The 17,941-nt window shown below is 41.8% G+C and overlaps 1 protein-coding gene across 19 annotated transcripts in view; it reads right to left on the reverse strand.

Annotated features, from left to right (window-relative positions):
- LRRFIP2 (LRR binding FLII interacting protein 2) overlaps positions 1-17,941 on the reverse strand; it is a 231,529-nt gene that overhangs the window by 70,250 nt on the left and 143,338 nt on the right. For all 19 annotated transcript variants that reach the window (XM_033930537.1, XM_033930552.1, XM_033930533.1 and 16 more), the window contains one exon: positions 16,552-16,623. In XM_033930537.1, coding sequence (XP_033786428.1) covers positions 16,552-16,623 — 72 coding nt within the window. The remainder of the gene's footprint in view (positions 1-16,551; positions 16,624-17,941) is intronic.

A 17,941-nucleotide genomic window follows, 5' to 3' on the forward strand; every position in this document is an offset into this window, starting at 1 on the left:
ACTGTGGATGGGCAGACTATTTGGGCCATTTGGCCTTTATCTGCCATCATGTTTCTATGACCATGTTTCTCCATTATTCCAAAGGCTCCACTGGCTTCCAGTAGAACAGCGCATCATCTTTAAAACTCTAACACTTACTTTTAAAGCATTCAGGATAGGTCTCCCTCTCTATTTATCATTTCTTATGATCTTATACTGTCCAGCAATTTTTCTCTATGGTCAATAAATGACTTTTGTTTAGTGTTACCTGATCCGAAACATGCCCAATTGAAATCAACTAGACATCATGCATTCTTTTTGCTTGTCTATTCCCTGTGAAATTCTCTACCTTTCGCTATTAAAAGCGAGCTATCCTTTAAAAAAAATGTAAGGTTGTCCTAAAATCTTGGTTAAACAAGCATTTGAGAATGTTTAGGTTTGTTCTGGTTATCCATTGTTTAGATTCCTTGGACAAACCTCCCTGTCAACCATTAATTGTCCCTCATTCCTCAATCCCCATAACAGCTAAATTCTCATCTTCCATTTTTCCTTCCCCTTTTAAATGAATGGTCTTGAAATGGATGCTTTCTATTAAATTTTCTAGCTCTTTTCCAGCTCTGATTGTCTTTGTAATATTAAAATTGTGAACTGCTTTGATCTGCAAGTAAGCAAAAGGCATTATAACAAATGTAAAACTATAAATTGTCACCAAGTAGGTTATCACCCTGGCAGAGGATGTTTGCCAGCTCTTCCTGAACCACTGGTTCTAGGCCAGGTGAGTCTATGCATCCCAATACCCATGGCAGAAGCCTTGAACACCACATCAAAAGAATCATAGGTTACCCAAGCCACAAGTTTCAGTACTCCTGCTGCTTGGCTACTAATTGGTGGAGCTCTGCAGCATTTTCAAATGGTAGAGCATTTTAAATTCCTCAAATACAAGAACATAAAGAGCTAAGAATGAATACAGGAGACTAGCACAGCATTCTGAAATACTTTCCTCCCAAAGACTCCAATGTCTGAGCATCCCTCCTCGGAAGCACAAACGAGTGTCCTGGAGCTCCTATCTCTTGAGAGCAGATTTGACCAGAATGGAATCATTAAGCTGGAGCTTCTCAGAGCTGGAAGCCTTCTGGACTCCCTGAAAGTTTATTCTACAGTAAGGCCACTGCGATCTACTAGATCACACCTTTTGGCACTGCTCCCTACTAGGGCAGCTAGATAGCACAGTTACTTACCGTAACAGGTGTTATCCAGGGATAGCAGGCAGATATTCTCACATGTGAGTAATGTCATCCACGGAGCCCAGTAAAAAATAGTGCTATAGTGTCCTGTCACTTTCAGCTTTTAGCCTGCTTAAGCCTGCACCATGCACACACGAGTGCCTTCCCACCTGACGTCGGCTTATGGTACATCAGTTCCGTAAAGAAGCCAACCAAGGGAAGTGGGAGAGATGTGAGAATATCTGCCTGCTGTCCCCAGATAACACTGTGCTTTATCCAAGGCAGGCAGCATATTCTCATATGTGGGACTCCCTAGCTTAACTGAAAAGGGATGTAGGGAGATTTGGCCTTAAGTAGAGAATAAATTCTGTAGAACTGCTTGGCCGAATCTACCATCTCATCTGGAATAAGTCTCCAGACAGCAGTCAAATGTAAATGTGTGAACTGAGGACCAAGTAGCTGCTTTACAAATATCTTCAATGGGAGTAGAATACAGAAAGGCCACTGATGCTGCTATTGTTATGACTTTGTGGGCTGTAACATGTCCTTCAAGCAGCAGCCCAGCCTGAGCATAACAAAAGGAGATGCAGGCCGCTAACCGTGTGGAAATAGTTTGTTTGGTTACAGGTACTCCTAATCTGTTAGGGTCGAAAGAGTTGAATAGCTGAGAAGTCCTATGAGGCTTAGTTTGTTCCAAATAGTAAGCCAAGGCATGTTTGCAGTCCAATGTGTGAAGTAAAGTTTCACCAGGGCAAGAATGAGGTTTTGGGAAGAAAGCATGCAGAACAATGGATGGAGATGAAATTCTGTGACTACTTTTGGAAGAAACTTAGGATCAGTTTGGAGAACTACTTTGTCATGGTGAAAACTGTGTAAGGTGGATCACGGACCAGAGCTTAGAGTTCACTGACTCGTCGAGCTGAAGTGCTACAGATTAAGAAAACTACTTTTCACGCGAGGTACTTAAAAGGAGTAGTTGCAAGAGGTTCAAATGGAGGTTTCAAGTTCATAAATAAAGACCTTTCATAAACCTGGACATTAGTGGATGAGTAGCTACAGGTTTATTATTGAAAGGGACATGGAAGGCGCTAATACCACTGAGGTGAACTCTGACAGAAGTGGTTTTATGCCCAGAGTTGGAGAGCTGTAAAAGGTAGTCTAACACCAAAGGAAGAGAGCAAGTTTTTAGGATCCAACTGGTGTTGATTACACTATGTGGTAAAGCATGTCCACAAAGCGGTAGCATTGTTGCGTGGAGGACTTTTTGGATGCAGCTATAATAGCCTCAACTTGGGCAGAGAGAATGAAATACACTATGTGATTGTTCAGATGTACCAGGCTGTTACATGTAGAGACCGCAGATTGGGATGAAGATGAGAACCTTGGTTCTGGGTTAGCAGAGATGGAAAGATCTTTGGTGGAATAGGATTTTTGGTACTCAACTGAAGCAGGATTGAGAACCATGGCTGCCTGGACTACTGAGGAGCTATGAGGATCATGGTGGCTAGTTCTCTCTTGAGTTTGAACAATGTCTTTGCAACAAAAGGAACTGGTGGAAATGCATACAGGAACTTGTGTGACCAATCCAAAAGAAAAGTATCTGCTTCCAGGTGATGACAGGTGTACTGTCTGGAGCAGAATTAAGGTAACTTGTGATTGTCGGGAAATGCATATAGATCTATCTGAGGAGTCCCCCAAAGGGAGAAGATGTGATGCAAGGTTTGGAATTGAAACCTGTCAGCAAGAGCACTCTGCTTCCCTTGCATGTATACAGCTTTGAGGAAAATATTATGTGAAACTGCCCATTTCCAGATTTGTAAGGCTTCCTGACACAGTGGAAGAGAGCCCATACCTCCTTGTTTGTTGATATAGTAAATGGCTACCTGATTGTCTATTCTAACAAGGAGAATCTGGTTGAGAAGGTGATCGTGAAGTGTTTGGAGACCATTGCGGATTGCTCGAAGTTAGAGTAGATTGATGTGCAGAACTCTCTTCCAAATGGATCAGATTCCCTGAGGCCATAGAGGAAGGCTCCCCAAATATACATGGAGGCATCTGTCGTGAGAACTCTTTGGTGTGAAGGTACATGGAACAGCAAAGCATTGGACAGATTTGCTGGCTATAACCACCACTGAAGAGATTGACATAGAGGTAAGGAGACTTTGATCCACTGGGATAGTGGATCTGTAGCCTAAGACCACCAAGACACTAGATTCCATTGAGCTGGTCTGAGGTAGAGACATGTGAAGGGAATCACATGAACTGTTCATGCCCTATGTCCAATAGGCACATCATCTGCCTTCCTGAAATTGTTTGAAGAGCAGAAATGTGGTTGCAAATTTGAAGCAATATGACCAGTTTCTGCTGGGGCAAGTAAGCACAGAAGATAGTGTTAAGTAGCACTCCTATGAACTCCAAGGTGTGAGTCGGTTGAAGAGACTGAATCCCAGAAGAGTTATGGTCGCCTGGGTAGCTGACTGGATTGCCTGAGATGATGCAGTTTTGATTAGCTAGTCGTCTAGATAAGTGAATACTTGGAATCCATGAGCATGAAGAGTTGTTGTTACCACAACTAGGCATTTCGTGAACACTCTGGGAAAGGATGATTATTTCCAACGCAAAAGCGAAGGAATTGTCTGTGGACTGGATATATGAGGATGTGTGTATACGCCTTCTTTGTTTAGAAGTGGGTATAAAGTCCCTATGGATAGCATGCAAAACTTCCCATTGACCAAATATTTGTTGAGAGCTCGGAGGTCAAGAATTGAAAGAAAGCCTCCTGTCTTCTTTGGAATTAGGAAGTATTTTGAGTAGAACCCCTTGTTTTTTGGCAAGGGGGAACTGGTTCTATGGCTTTGAGTTGTAGAAGAGTCTCAATTTCCTGAAGAAGGGAAATTTGTTGAGAACTGAAAGAGGACTCTCTTGTAGGGTTATTTGGAGGAATTTTGATGAAATATAGAGAGTAACCCTTCTGTATTATTTTCAAGACCCAGGCGTCCGTTGTGATGAGAGTCCAATGCTGATGGTACAGCAGATGACGACTCTCGATAGGCTGAGGAGGGGGTAGAATGGGGAAAAAATATGGCTTTGCTCCCTAGAAGCATGTCAAAAAAACTGCGTAAATTTTTTGGAGCAGATGGTTGAGCTTTTTGATGCCGCCGAGTCCTTGGTCTCTTTTGCAGTAACTTAATAAATAATGGCAGATAAAGATCCAGATGGTGCATCCAGTCTGCCCAACCATACACGCTCTATGAATTAATCATTTAATTTAAATGCTCCTTTTTCTTAAATATTTCTGTGCAAAAAACCCAGAGCTCTGCCCGGTAGTGTGCTTAGGTTCTATCACTGGAGTCGCCGTCAAAGCTCACTCCAGCCCATCTAAACCATCTCAGCATTTGAAGCTCTCCCCAGCCTGTCCTCAACTTAATGTCCATATATGGGACACAGACTGTGCAAGTCTGCCTAGTACTGGCCTTAGATCTTTCAATATATACATATTATTTTCTGATTAGAGATCCTCTTGTGTTCATCCCATATTTGTATGAACTCTGTCACCATCTTCCTCTTCACCATCTCCCTCAGGAGCACATTCCATGCATAGACCACCCTCTCTGTAAAGAAGGATTTCCTAACATTACTCTCAAGTATACTGCCCCTCAATCTCAAATTATGCCCTCTGATTTTACTATTTTCCTTTCTCTGGAAAAGATTTTGTTCCACGCTAATACCTTTCAAGTATTTGAATGTCTGAATCATATCTCCCCTGTTCCTCCTGTCCTCTAGGGCAGGGGTGCCCAAAAGTTCAATCGTGATCGACCAGTAGATCGCAAAGGCAACACGAGTCAATAACGGAACCCATCTCGGGCTCTGCGATAAATGTGCGTTGCCTTTGCATTCTGTTCTCCCTGCTTCCCTGATGCCAAGCCAGGTGCATACAAGTGCCGTGCCAAAAGCCCCCCTCCTCCCCGATGTCAATTATGACATCAGAGAGGAAGTTCCAAGCCAGCCAATCACTACCTCTCTGGCCCAGAACTCCCTCTCCAATGGCAGAATTGACATCGGTGGGTGGGGGGTGGGAGGCTTGTGGGCCCGGCACTTGTACATGCCTAGCGGCAGGGAAGCAGGGAGAAATGGGCAGCGGGGTGGGGGGCAGGGAGAGAGAAAGAAAGACAGAAAAACAAAGAAAGAAAGAAAGAAAGGGGAAAGGGCAGGGAGAGAGGAAGAAAAAGTTGGACTCATGGAGGGACAGAGAGAGATGTTGGTTGGGGAATGAAAAGAGGTCTGGAGGAGAAGAAGCATGCAAGAGGCAGAAAGAAAGAAATATTGGATTTACAGTCAGAAGAAGGAAGTGCAACCAGAGTCTCATGAAATCACCAGATAGCAAAGGTAGGAAAAATTATTTTATTTTAAATTTAGTAATCAAAATGTGTCCGAATTTATATCTGCTGTCTATATTTTGCACTATGGCTCCCTTTTACTAAACCGCAATAGCGTTTTTTAGCGCAGGGAGCCTATGAGTGTTGGGAGCAGTGCAGGGCATTCAGCGCAGCTCTCTGTGCTAAAAACCGCTATCACGGTTTAGTAAACGGGGAGGGGGTATATTGGTCTATTTTTGTATAGTTGTTACTAAGGTGATCATAATATGATCAAGTTCAAGGTTGAAGTAGGAATACCGAAAGGGAAGAGAACCATAGCGACAACTTTAAACTTCAGGAAAGGAAACTACGAGGCAATGAGGGAAATGGTAAGAAAGAAACTTAGGAACACTTCCAAAAAATGGCAAACGGTACAACAAGCCTGGTCTTTTTTCAAGGGCATGGTGAGCGAGGCGCAAAATACATATATCCCCAGGTTCAGAAAGGGGTGCACAAAGAGTCGAACAAAAGACCCGGCATGGATAACCAAAATAGTGAAGGAAGCAATAGGCAATAAGAAAAATTCATTCAGGAAGTGGAAAAAGGACAAAACTGAGGAGAATTGGAAAGAGCACAGGAAAAATCAAAAAGAATGTCACCGTGTGGTTCGAAAAGCCAAAAGAGAGTACGAAGAGAAGCTAGCTAAGGAAGCACGAAACTTCAAACCATTCTTTAAATATGTTAAAGGGAAGGAGCCGGCTAGGGAGGAGGTAGGACCGCTGGATGACGAAGACAGGAAGGGAGTTGTGAAAGAGGAGAAAGAAGTGGCAGAAAGGCTAAACATGTTTTTTTCGTCTGTATTTACAAATGAGGACACTTCAAACATACCGGAATCTGAGCAATTCTTTCATGGAAGTCAAACAGAAAAATTAACATCCATAGAAGTGAGCCTTGAAGACGTACGCAGGCAGATAGGAAAACTAAAACCTGACAAATCCCCGGGTCCGGACGGAATACATCCAAGGGTTCTGAAAGAATTAAAGGAGGAGATAGCGGAACTACTACAGCAAATTTGCAACCTGTCCCTAAAAACAGGCGTGATCCCGGAGGATTGGAAGATAGCCAACGTTACGCCCATCTTTAAAAAGGGATCAAGAGGAGACCCTGGAAATTACAGACCAGTGAGTCTGACCTCGGTTCCGGGAAAAATGGCAGAAGCTCTGATAAAAGAAAACATCGATGAACATTTCGAAAGGAACGAACTACTGATAACCAGTCAACATGGTTTCTGCAAGGGTAGATCGTGCCTAACGAACTTATTGCACTTCTTCGAGGGAGTTAACAAACAAATGGACAGAGGAGACCCCATAGACATCATATATCTAGATTTCCAAAAAGCCTTTGACAAGGTGCCCCATGAACGTCTACTCCAGAAGCTGAAGAACCATGGGGTGGAAGGAGATGTACATAGATGGATCAGAAACTGGTTGGAAGGTAGAAAGCAAAGGGTAGGAGTGAAAGGCCACTACTCTGACTGGAGGAGGGTCACGAGTGGTGTACCGCAGGGCTCGGTGCTCGGGCCACTGCTATTTAATATATTCATAAATGATCTAGAAACAGGGACAAAGTGTGAGATAATAAAATTTGCAGACGACACCAAACTTTTTAGTGGTGCTCGGACTATAGAAGACTGCGAAGAATTGCAAAGGGACTTGAACAAGCTAGGGGAATGGGCGACGAGGTGGCAGATGAAGTTCAACGTTGAGAAATGTAAAGTATTACATATGGGAAGCAGAAACTTGAGGTACAACTATACGATGGGAGGGATATTATTGAAGGAGAGTATACAGGAAAGGGACTTGGGGGTAATGGTGGACACAACAATGAAGCCGATGGCACAGTGTGCAGCGGCCGCCAAGAAAGCGAATAGAATGCTTGGTATAATCAAGAAGGGTATTGCGACCAGAACGAAAGAAGTTATTCTGCCGTTGTATCGGGCGATGGTGCGCCCGCATCTGGAGTACTGCGTCCAATTTTGGTCACCATACCTTAAGAAGGATATGGCGTTACTCGAGAGGGTCCAGAGGAGAGCGACACGTCTGATAAAAGGTATGGAAAACCTTTCATACGCTGAGAGATTGGAGAAATTGGGTCTCTTTTCTCTGGAGAAGAGGAGACTTAGAGGGGATTTGATAGAAACTTACAAGATCATAAAGGGCATAGAGAAAGTAGAGAGAGACAGATTCTTCAAACTTTCAAAAAATAAAAGAACAAGAGGGCACTCGGAAAAGATAGAAGGGGACAGATTCAAAACGAATGCTAGGAAGTTCTTCTTTACCCAACGTGTGGTGGACACCTGGAATGCGCTTCCAGAGGACGTGATAGGGCAGAGTACAGTAATGGGGTTTAAGAAAGGATTAGACAATTACCTACTGGAAAAGGGGATAGAGGGGTATAGATAGAGGATTACTGCACAGGTACTGGACCTGTTGGGCCGCTGCGAGAGCGGACTGCTGGGCACGATGGACCTCTGGTCTGACCCAGCAGAGGCACTGCTTATGTTCTTATGTTCTTATGACATTGCATATTTTAAAATCATCTGCTTTGACCTCTTTGAAAAACCCCAGAATATAAATGATAACATTTTCTCTGCGTATAGTGTGCTTTTTAAAATTTTATTGTTGGTAGATCATTTTGACTTGGTCATTTTAAAAGTAGCTCACAAGCCAAAAATATGTGTGGGCACCCCTGCTCTACAGTATACATATTCAGGGCTTCCAGTCTCTCCTTATACGTCTTTTGACGCAAACCTCCTACTATTTTCGTCGCATTTCTCTGGACTGCTTCAAGTCTTCTTATGTCCTTTGCCAGATACAGTCTCCAAAATTGAACACAATACTCCAAGTGGGGCTTCACCATCAACCTGTACAGGGGTATCAACATCTTCTTTCTTCTGCTGGTCAAATTTCTCTTTATAAGACCCAACATCCTTCTGGCAACAGCCACCGCCTTCTCACACTGTTTCTTTGCCTTTAGATCTTAAGACACTTTCACCCCAAGGTTCCTTTCCTCATCCGTGCGTATCAGCCTCTCACCTCCCAGCTCCTTCCAATTTCTAATCCCCAAATGCATTACTCTGATATTAGACCACTCCTCTAACTTCTGCAGATCCTTTTCATGTTTTCTACTCCCTCCTCAGTGTCTACTCTGCTACAAATATTGATACCATCCACAAAAAGGCAAACCTTTCCTTCTAACCCTTCAGCAATGTCACTCACAAACATATTGAACAGGATCGGCACCAGCACCGATCCTTGGATTACACTACTCAACTTTCCTTCCTCCGAGCAAATTCCATTAATCACCACCCTCTGGCATCTGTCCGTCAACCAGTTTCTGATCCAGTTTATCACTTTAGGTCTTAACTTTAGCCCGTCAAGTTTGTTCAAGAGCCTTCTATGAGGAACCATGTCAAAGGCTTTGCTGAAATCTAAGTAAATTACATCTAGCATATGCCCTAGATCCAATTCTCTGGTCACCCAATCAAAAAGTTCAATCAGATTTGTTTGGCATGATTTACCTTTAGTAAAACCATGTTGTCTCGGATCCTGTAACCCATTAAATTCTAGGAATTTCACTATCCTTTCTTTCAGCAATGCTTCCATTATTTTTCCAATAATTGAAGTGAGGCTTACCAGCCTGTAGTTTCCCGTTTCATCTCTGAGACTACTTTTGTGAACAGGGACCACATCCGCTCTTCTCCAATCCCCAGGAACCACTCCAGTCTACAAAGATTTGCTGAGCTCAATCAATATCCTGGGATGGATCCCATCCGGTCCCATTACTTTGTCCACCTCCAATTTTTCAAGTTGTTCATAAACGTTTTCTTCCTTGAATGGCACGGTATCTACTCCATTCTTGTGTATAACTTTGCCAGACAATCTCTCCCTTTTTCACATTTCTAACCATTTGCTCTCCCTTGGCTTTTTTCAGTTTCACCTGGTAGTCCTTTCTGTGGAGCCTTGGAAGAGGACGAGGTAGCTGGATAGTGCCTCTTGTAAGGAGTGTAGGTTTGTTTTAAATGATATGATCTAGGTTGAGGCTTAGAAGACTCAGATGAAGACACAGTAAACATGCTCTGCTGCTGATGAATAAGCTTTTGTGTAGTCTCCTCCACTTTGTCACCAAAACATTCTTTGTCTGAACACAGAATATTCACTAGGCAATCTTGGACATTGATATCAAGGTCAGAGACTCGGAGCCAGACTAGATGTCTCATGGCTATTGATATAGCTGATGCTCTGGATTAAACATCAAATGCATCAGAAATTGACCTTGCCATGAATTTTCAGGTTTTCAGTAGATTGTGAGTACTGTGGTTTCCTGGAACTCTGAAGTCAATCAGGAGGAATATATTGCTCGGACTCAGCAAGGTGCTTCACCATCTATTTAGAGTAGGTCATAAAGAAGTTATAATTGAGAACTCTGCTAGAAAGCATAAAATTTTGGCACAGGCAGCACCCAAATTTACCCAAGGTGTGGCCTTATTTGCCTTGTGGGACACTAGCATATGTTCATGTGCTGGAGGGCTTTTTGATTGCAGATTCAACCAGTAATGACTAGTGCTGTATTCAACCAGTAATGACTAGATACAGCTTATTAAAGCCTTGGCATGAATGAACTCTGTATAAGGAGTCCATTTTTCTAGGAGCTATTGGAAGCCTGAGGACTCTTCCAGCTTTTAAACACAGCTTCCTTGAACAGATGGTGAAACAGTAGGTTGAGAAGGTCCTAGGGTACTTCGTCAAAGTCTAAAGTCTCAAGCAGCTACACCCTTGGTTCTGAGTCTGTCTCCATCTTAACTGACAAAGCTTTATCCACCTGTTGTATAAATTTAGTAAAGGACACACTCTTAGGAGGTGATCTGCGCCTGGACAGAGGAGGAGATGGATCTGATAGAACTCCATAGGATTCTGGAGCAGATAGTTCAGGCTCAAGATCGGAGTCATCATGAATAGTGATGTCTTTGTTCAGGCAACTCCCTGTATAAAACAGGTGACTGACTCCCTGTATGAAACAGGAGAAGGAGGTCTTTGCTTATCACTTTAAGGAATATGGCGGCAATGGGAGCACAGAGAGGAACTCCTGTGAGCATGTCGGTACTGATCTGATGAAGAAGAGAAGGTCTGATGTCGAGAGTGAATGGATCTCGATTTATGACATGAAGAATAAGATCTGATACTGTGGGACTTCGATGCTCTCTGAGATCTTGACTTACGATGAGGAGAGCAAGATCCAGTACCGTGGGGCCTTGATGCGCCATGCTCAGGCTGGGCCGGTACCAATTGCATTTGTAGCAATTGCATTTGTAGCTTATCCCCTGATGAAGCTCCTTGTGTTGGTCATGGATGGACAGTGCCAGTACTGATTGCTGCACAGCTGGTACCTGTGGTGCAGCAGGGTGTCGAGGCATTGGTGACCTTGATGACTAGGCATGCCTCAATGGCGACACAGCTTGCACCAATGGAGAATGATGGTTGTGTCAAAGCTTGGCATGCATTGAGGGACTCGATGCAGAGGATGCCTGCGATACTTGTTGCGATGAAGATTGCTTCTTAACAAGTTTACCCGAAGCAGGTACCAAGTCCGACATCGAAGGAGGCTTCAATGCTGGTACCAATGGCACGGTCTTGTCCTCTGAACACATGGATGTTGACGAATCTGTGAAGTTTCTCCTGCTAGAGACGTCAAGCCTTAAGGGAACACTTTTTCAGTGTGAGACAGCAGGAACAAGAGTCCACTTGATGCTCTGGCCCAAGACAATGAATATACCTCTTATGCAGATCAGTGAGAAAGATAGCCTGGTTATAGCAAGTGCACTTCTTGAACCCGCTGGAAGGCTATGACATGAGAAGAAAAATTTTGGCAGCTAAATCAAAAGACTTAATTGTTCTGACCATCAGAGAAAAAACACTCGACATGTTTCAGTGCCCAAAGGCTGAACAGGGGCAGAAGGCCTGAACTGAGGAGAAAACTGAAAGTCAGAAAAACTCAACAAACAAGGAACAAAACCTAAGAAAAAAGAACTGGTATACTAAAATAATAAATAATGACCAAAAGGCAGAGAAAAAATAACTATTGAAACAGGAAGGCAAACTCGTTTGGACAAAATCCAGACACAATTTCTTCGCTCCAAGGAAAATGAAGAACTGAGGTATTGCGAGCTGATGTCGGGCAGGAAGGCCCTCATGCATGTATGGTGTGGGCAGTCTCGAAGCTTTGCTAAAAGCTTAAAGTTACAGTACACTTTAGCACTGTCCATATTGGCTCCATGGATGAAGTCACCCACATGAGAATATGATGCCTGCTTGTCCTAGGATAACAGTGGTTAATAAAGAACAGGTATTCTACTGGAAATAACTTTGAAATGGATTGCCAGTTGAACTATTGGAAGATCAGTCATTGGTTAGTTTTAAAAAAAGTTAAAAACTTACCTTTTTGAGAAGGCACTTCGTGGGAGGCCGACTGGAGCCAGAAATTCTCTTTTTTGGTTTTTCCTTTCCTTTTTATTTCATTAAAGTGCTAACTGTATTTTATGTATTATAAATGTATTTTATTGATTTGAACACCACTCTGATATTATTGTGAAGGGTGGTACATTAAACATGTTAAATTATTAAACTATGTATAGGTTCTAAGTATCAATTATTTTTTATTCTGAGGGATGGACCATATTTATTACCCTTGAGCTCAACAGGGTAGAATAGGTAGAAACCACATTCAGATCCTTTCCCTATTATCTGTAGTATTCTATGGTCCAATGATTCTTAAGAGTACACTGCAGAGAAAGAGGTGTCTCCCACTGCTTCATCTACATGGTCTGAAGGATGCTGTGAATAAGCACTGTCAATATATTTCTTAGGAGGAGTATCAAAGTTAAGGATATACAATAAGTTGACTCATCCTCAACATCCAACTTAAATGGAATGGACTGAGCCATCTCTTGGTCAAATCTAGTAAAGGAGAGCCCCTCAGGGGGAGTGATTGAAGGAAAGCCTAGAGACTCTCCGAGAACCTATGGCCCCAATTCAGAATGCCAAATTAGACTTGGGTTAGTAATCCTCGGTGTAATGGAATTAGGAGGTCTGTTCAAAAATTTCCAGGACTGATTTTATAAAAAAATTTATTAAACAATCTTACAACTTATTCCATTGGGTCCCCTTCAAAGTACTCCTCTTCCCTACATATACACGTTTCCCAATATCATTTTCACTTCTGGAAACAGTCCTTTAATGCATCTTCAGGAATTGTCAAAAGTTTGCTGCGTCAAATTTTGCTTTATGTCTTCAATGGTGTCGAATTGCTTTCCTTTCAGCGTGGATTTAAGTTTAGGAAACAAGAAATCAGCAGGGGCCAAGTCAGGAGAGTAAGGTGGCTAGAGAAGAAATGTCATCGCATTTTTTGTGCAAAATTCACAAATTTTTATTGCGGTGTGGGCGGGCACATTGTTGTGATGCAGGAACCACGACGGCTCCCTCCAAAGTTTGGGCAGCTTCCTCCTGATTCTCTCAGAGTAATTTCAACACTTTCAGATATTAATTTTGGTTGACAGTTTGTCCTTGTGGCAGAAATTCATAGTGAACAACACTGTGACTGTAAAAAATACCACTGTTAACATCACTGACATTCGATCGAACTTGAACTTTTTTTGGTCCTGGAGATGTTTGGTTCTCCATTGAGACAATTGAGCTTTGGTTTCTACATCATAACCATAGACCCATGTCTCATCACCAGTTATCATTTTATCAAGAAATATTTTGTCTTCATTTGCCTGCTCAAGAAGATTCTGACAGATCACAATGCAGTTGTTCTTCTGATCATCAGTCATCAACCATGGAACAAACTTTGCCGCAATGTGAGACATCCCCAACTTCTCTGTTAGAATGTTGTGGCATGAACCAATAGAGATGTTGCATTCCTCTGCCAATTCTCTAACAGTTAATTGCTGAATAACATGCACAAGAACCCTCACTTGATCAACATGATCATCATCAGTTGATGTTGATGGCCTTCCAGTTCATGAATCATCTTCCACTGATTCACAACCACTATTGAAGCATGAATACCATTCAAAACACATTCCATGACTCATGACATGTTCCCCATAAGACATTTTCAACATTTCATAAGTTTCTGTAGTGGTCTTACCCAATTTAAAACAGAACTTCATGCTGTAGCACTGAATGAAAAACACATAATGAAAAACAGTCGATCACGAAAACACACTCACAAAAAACTGCTGTAGCTCAGAGAAGAAAACAGATATCAACAAATGGAAAAAAAGAGGTTACTTGTGAGGTTTCAAGCTACTCACAACATCTAGCAGATCTCAAAAGAACTTCCCATTGGTGCGCAATGCAAACTGCCCTGGACCTTTTTGGACATGTACACTGAGGAATGGGCAGGGGTTCTAGACCCCAAGGAAGCTTCATCCTCTGAGGAACTGGATACTGATATCATCTCAAATGGCAATGACCTCAACACCCATCCAGGCAAGAGTGTCAGTGTATGACCAACAGGCAGAGCAAGGGCCTTCAGGATAAACTGGTATAGCATAAGGCCAACATCAACACCTAGGATGCTTTTGCATCATGTCAGTCAAGAAAAAGCATCTCAGCTCCTCCTGGAGCATGGCTCACATTTGTTCCATGAGGGTTGGCATTGGTAAAGACAGAATGCTCAGTTGGTATGATTAAGTGCACAGAATGCATCAGGGTCAAATTGGAAAGGTGGTCCCAGCTCAGTATAGGCTGGCATGCCAGAACAGAATCCTTGGAGAGGCAACACCCCTCATGATGCAGATGTTTCTCTAGTACTGGTGACGCTGATGCCCTGGTGCCCCTGGTACTATGCTTTGAAGTGGGGAAGTGATGATGCTTCTGGGCCTCTGCCCAACATCAGTATCCCCCAGTGCTGATGAGAATGATGTCGAAACCTTACATGTTCTCAGGATAGGGTCCAAGGATGCTACACCCTGGTGGGCCCTATCAATGTTCGATGTCAAGGCAAATTGAGACCTCCTTGATGCCAATGCATCCCTAGTGTACAATGCAGCTCCAGGAACCATGGTGATTGATGCCTAAGTTGATGGATTGGACTTTTCGGTGGCAAAAATGTTTGTGTGCTATTCCTCACAATTTGTAATGGTCTTTTTTTCTTTTTTTTTTAATATCAACCAACAAAGTTTATAAAAAGAAACAGCACTAAACAGCCCCGTTTTTTACATGCACTAAGTACGGCTGTCAATAAGTGACATGGTCCTGGCATCATGGGAACACTTCTTAAAAGAACTGGGAGTGTTTAAAATGTGTCAGAGAAAGCAGTCAAGTGAAATCAAACGACTCAATGGATGAAAAATAAAAAAATTTGATCTGACCAGTATGCTCAGGCTTAAAGGGGCCAATGAGCTGTAGAAAATGAAGGAAACTAAAGAGAAAAAATAAATGAAGAGGAAGCTGGCCTGTGCAGCACTTACAAGCAAAAATAATAAAGGCGGCAGTGAAAACTGAACTTAAACATGAGCTAAGGGGAGAACAGTACAGCATGTCCTCACTATTCCATGGATGGAGAGTAACTGTTTACGTCTGTGCTGTGGCAAGGGGTGGGAAGGTGTGCATGTATACAGGGGGCGGTCTTCCAAACACTTCTAGAAGATGCTGGAAAGTGTTCCTCCTGGGCGTGGAAATATTGTGTCCTGCTTATCCTCATAGAAAAAGGTCTTGACTTTTACAGCTGCAGTTTTTCAAGAAGTGGATAACTATCTCCCTTTTCATTGATGTCCCTGTTTTTACTGCCAGATAATGTGCAAGTCTATTTCTTCACTTTCTCTGAGCTCTTGGGAGACATTCCACAAGTCAGAGCAGTGCTCTTGGTTGTGAGTGGAGACAATGTTTACTTTAACTAAAAGAAAATTGAAAAGGAACAAAGAAGGTAATAAAACTTGAAAATGTGTTAGGGGGAAAAAACCTCTAAAATTTTACAGGGGTAAGAGTTAACCAATATGTCCAGTCCACTGAACAGGAAAAAAGGAAGCTGAGGTACCAGTGAAGTGGGGCCCAAGTCACAAAAATGGCCACACATGCCACAAATTCAATTTACTGGAAAAAAAAAAACTATAGGGAGCTACCTTGTCTTGGCAATGTCAAATCATGTCACAAATATAGAAGGCAATTCTATAAATTGATACCCACAGTAATGTATCACTGTACCACTTAATGTGTGCCATGGTGCTTTAATCACCATTCTATAAAGATGTAACTGGTGGTTTGCAAATGGTGAAACAAGACCAGGTGTGCCAACTGAAATGCACACCTTAAAGAATCCTGTAAGTTGCATGCCCTTGCTGCATGCACTAGTGCACCAACAGACCATGTCTATGACACATGTAACTGATGGTGCATTATATTTTTGGTGTGCTAATGGTGGCTTGTGCTGTCCCATTATAGAGCTGGCGTACAACTTTATAGAAAAATCTTCTTAGTGGCCAATTCTTCCTGATTTTTGATAGAGAGAAAATTTGCATAATCCATATAATCAATGTACCTAAATTTTGAAAAAATTATTTCACGGTATTTCCTACTCTTAAATAATTCTGCAAACTTACAAACAGAAATCCCGATTACTTTTTTGTGCTATCTTCTTCCCCATAGCTTATTTCTTATTAGTTTATTAATAAAAGTCCAAATAATTAAATATTAAATTCTAAATAAAGTACATGAAAGAAAAAGAGACATGTACATGATTAACATTGTGTATAAAAACAATTATAATTTGAGCAATCCTAGACACAAGGTATTGCAAGTTAAGTGCATGCTTCAAAGACAGAAATGTGTGGTTAGTCAAGCTTTGCGCAATAAGTTAGAGAAGCTGGTAAGACCACCATTACCCATAAAGCAAGCATGCTTGGGTGGAGAGCAAAGAGTGGGCCCTGATACCTTTAATTCTTTAAGTCCCTGCATGTATCTCCCTTCTACATCTTGTATCTGGTCCTTAAGATCATAGATATCCTGCAGGACATAGGGAATGAACCATTTTGTAAAACTATGGTTAAACAATTATATCTGCAATTGAAAAACAATGATGCTAACACAACTACATCAATCTGGAAAACCCAAAACATATAGCCTGGAAAGTTATAATGTTGTCAAGAGAAGATTTCATTTCAAGTGCTGATTCACTGAAAACTTTAAACTAGTTTGAATGAACAATGATTGATAGCATAATGTAATATTTTCATAATAGCATAGCTCCAGAATCCAGTTGAGCCATATTATTCCAAGGCATCTTCACCCAAGTACATATTATAAGCAAAATTCCTGCAGATGAAGGCAGTTTTAATTTACAAACATTAAATGAACAGTGTATAATCCAAACTTCTGCCCAGAAAATAAAGACTGTATTTATATTTTAAATGTTCTGGGCTCTTCACAATTTTTTAACTATTTTATGAGCCTCAGCCCCACCACTCACCGCCTCAAAATCCTTTCATCGCGGCAAGCTTTAAGTGGTATTTTCCTCATCGGCTCCTTACAACAATTGTTTTTTTATTTCTTTTTAAACTATTTTTGAAAGTGCATATGTGCCTTACATTGCACTATTCCCTATATTTATACCATTGTATGTTAAAGTGCTTCGTGCTTATTTTACTTCTTATAAATATATAAATAAATAGAAATATAAATAAAGCAAATAACTTAGCTTGATTTCATACTGCTTAGTTCATGCATAACTTCTTTCAACCTTCAATTTACTTTATTCGGCTTGGGAGGGCTAAACCCGACATGTTTCACCCAATGCTTTTTCAAAGATTCTCCCTATTACAAACAAAACAATACATATCTATAAAAAATCCATTCATAACATATGTAAGCCTTCGCCTTTTAACTATTATTTTAGTAACTTAAAATTAAATTCTTTACCACAACCGCTGGCATCAATCCATCTTCTCTCAAAACTTAGTTCTAAAGATGGCCGCGTCCTCCTCTAGCAAGTGTGTTTGAAGTGTATCTCATTAACAACTCCCCCCGCCTCTTACATTTCTTCCAGGAAGAATCAACCTATCAGAGAGCCCCATTCAACTTCTGTATTCAAGCCCTCTGGTTCTACCGTCCCCAGTTGGTAGATCCATCTTTGTTCTTTAAAATTCAGCATTCTCTCCACAAGAAGTTATGCACGAACTAAGCAGTATGAAATCAAGCAGCCAGTCATTCACCAGGAGAGAACAAACAGCCTGTGCTCAAGCTCTTGAATCAGGGATACGAGCAGTTACTCAGGGGATGGCCACTGAGCTCTAACAAAAGAAATACATGCAGACTGGCTAGCTAG

This window comes from Geotrypetes seraphini, chromosome 2 (genome assembly GCF_902459505.1).
Source record: "Geotrypetes seraphini chromosome 2, aGeoSer1.1, whole genome shotgun sequence".
NCBI classification, from domain to species: domain Eukaryota; kingdom Metazoa; phylum Chordata; class Amphibia; order Gymnophiona; family Dermophiidae; genus Geotrypetes; species Geotrypetes seraphini.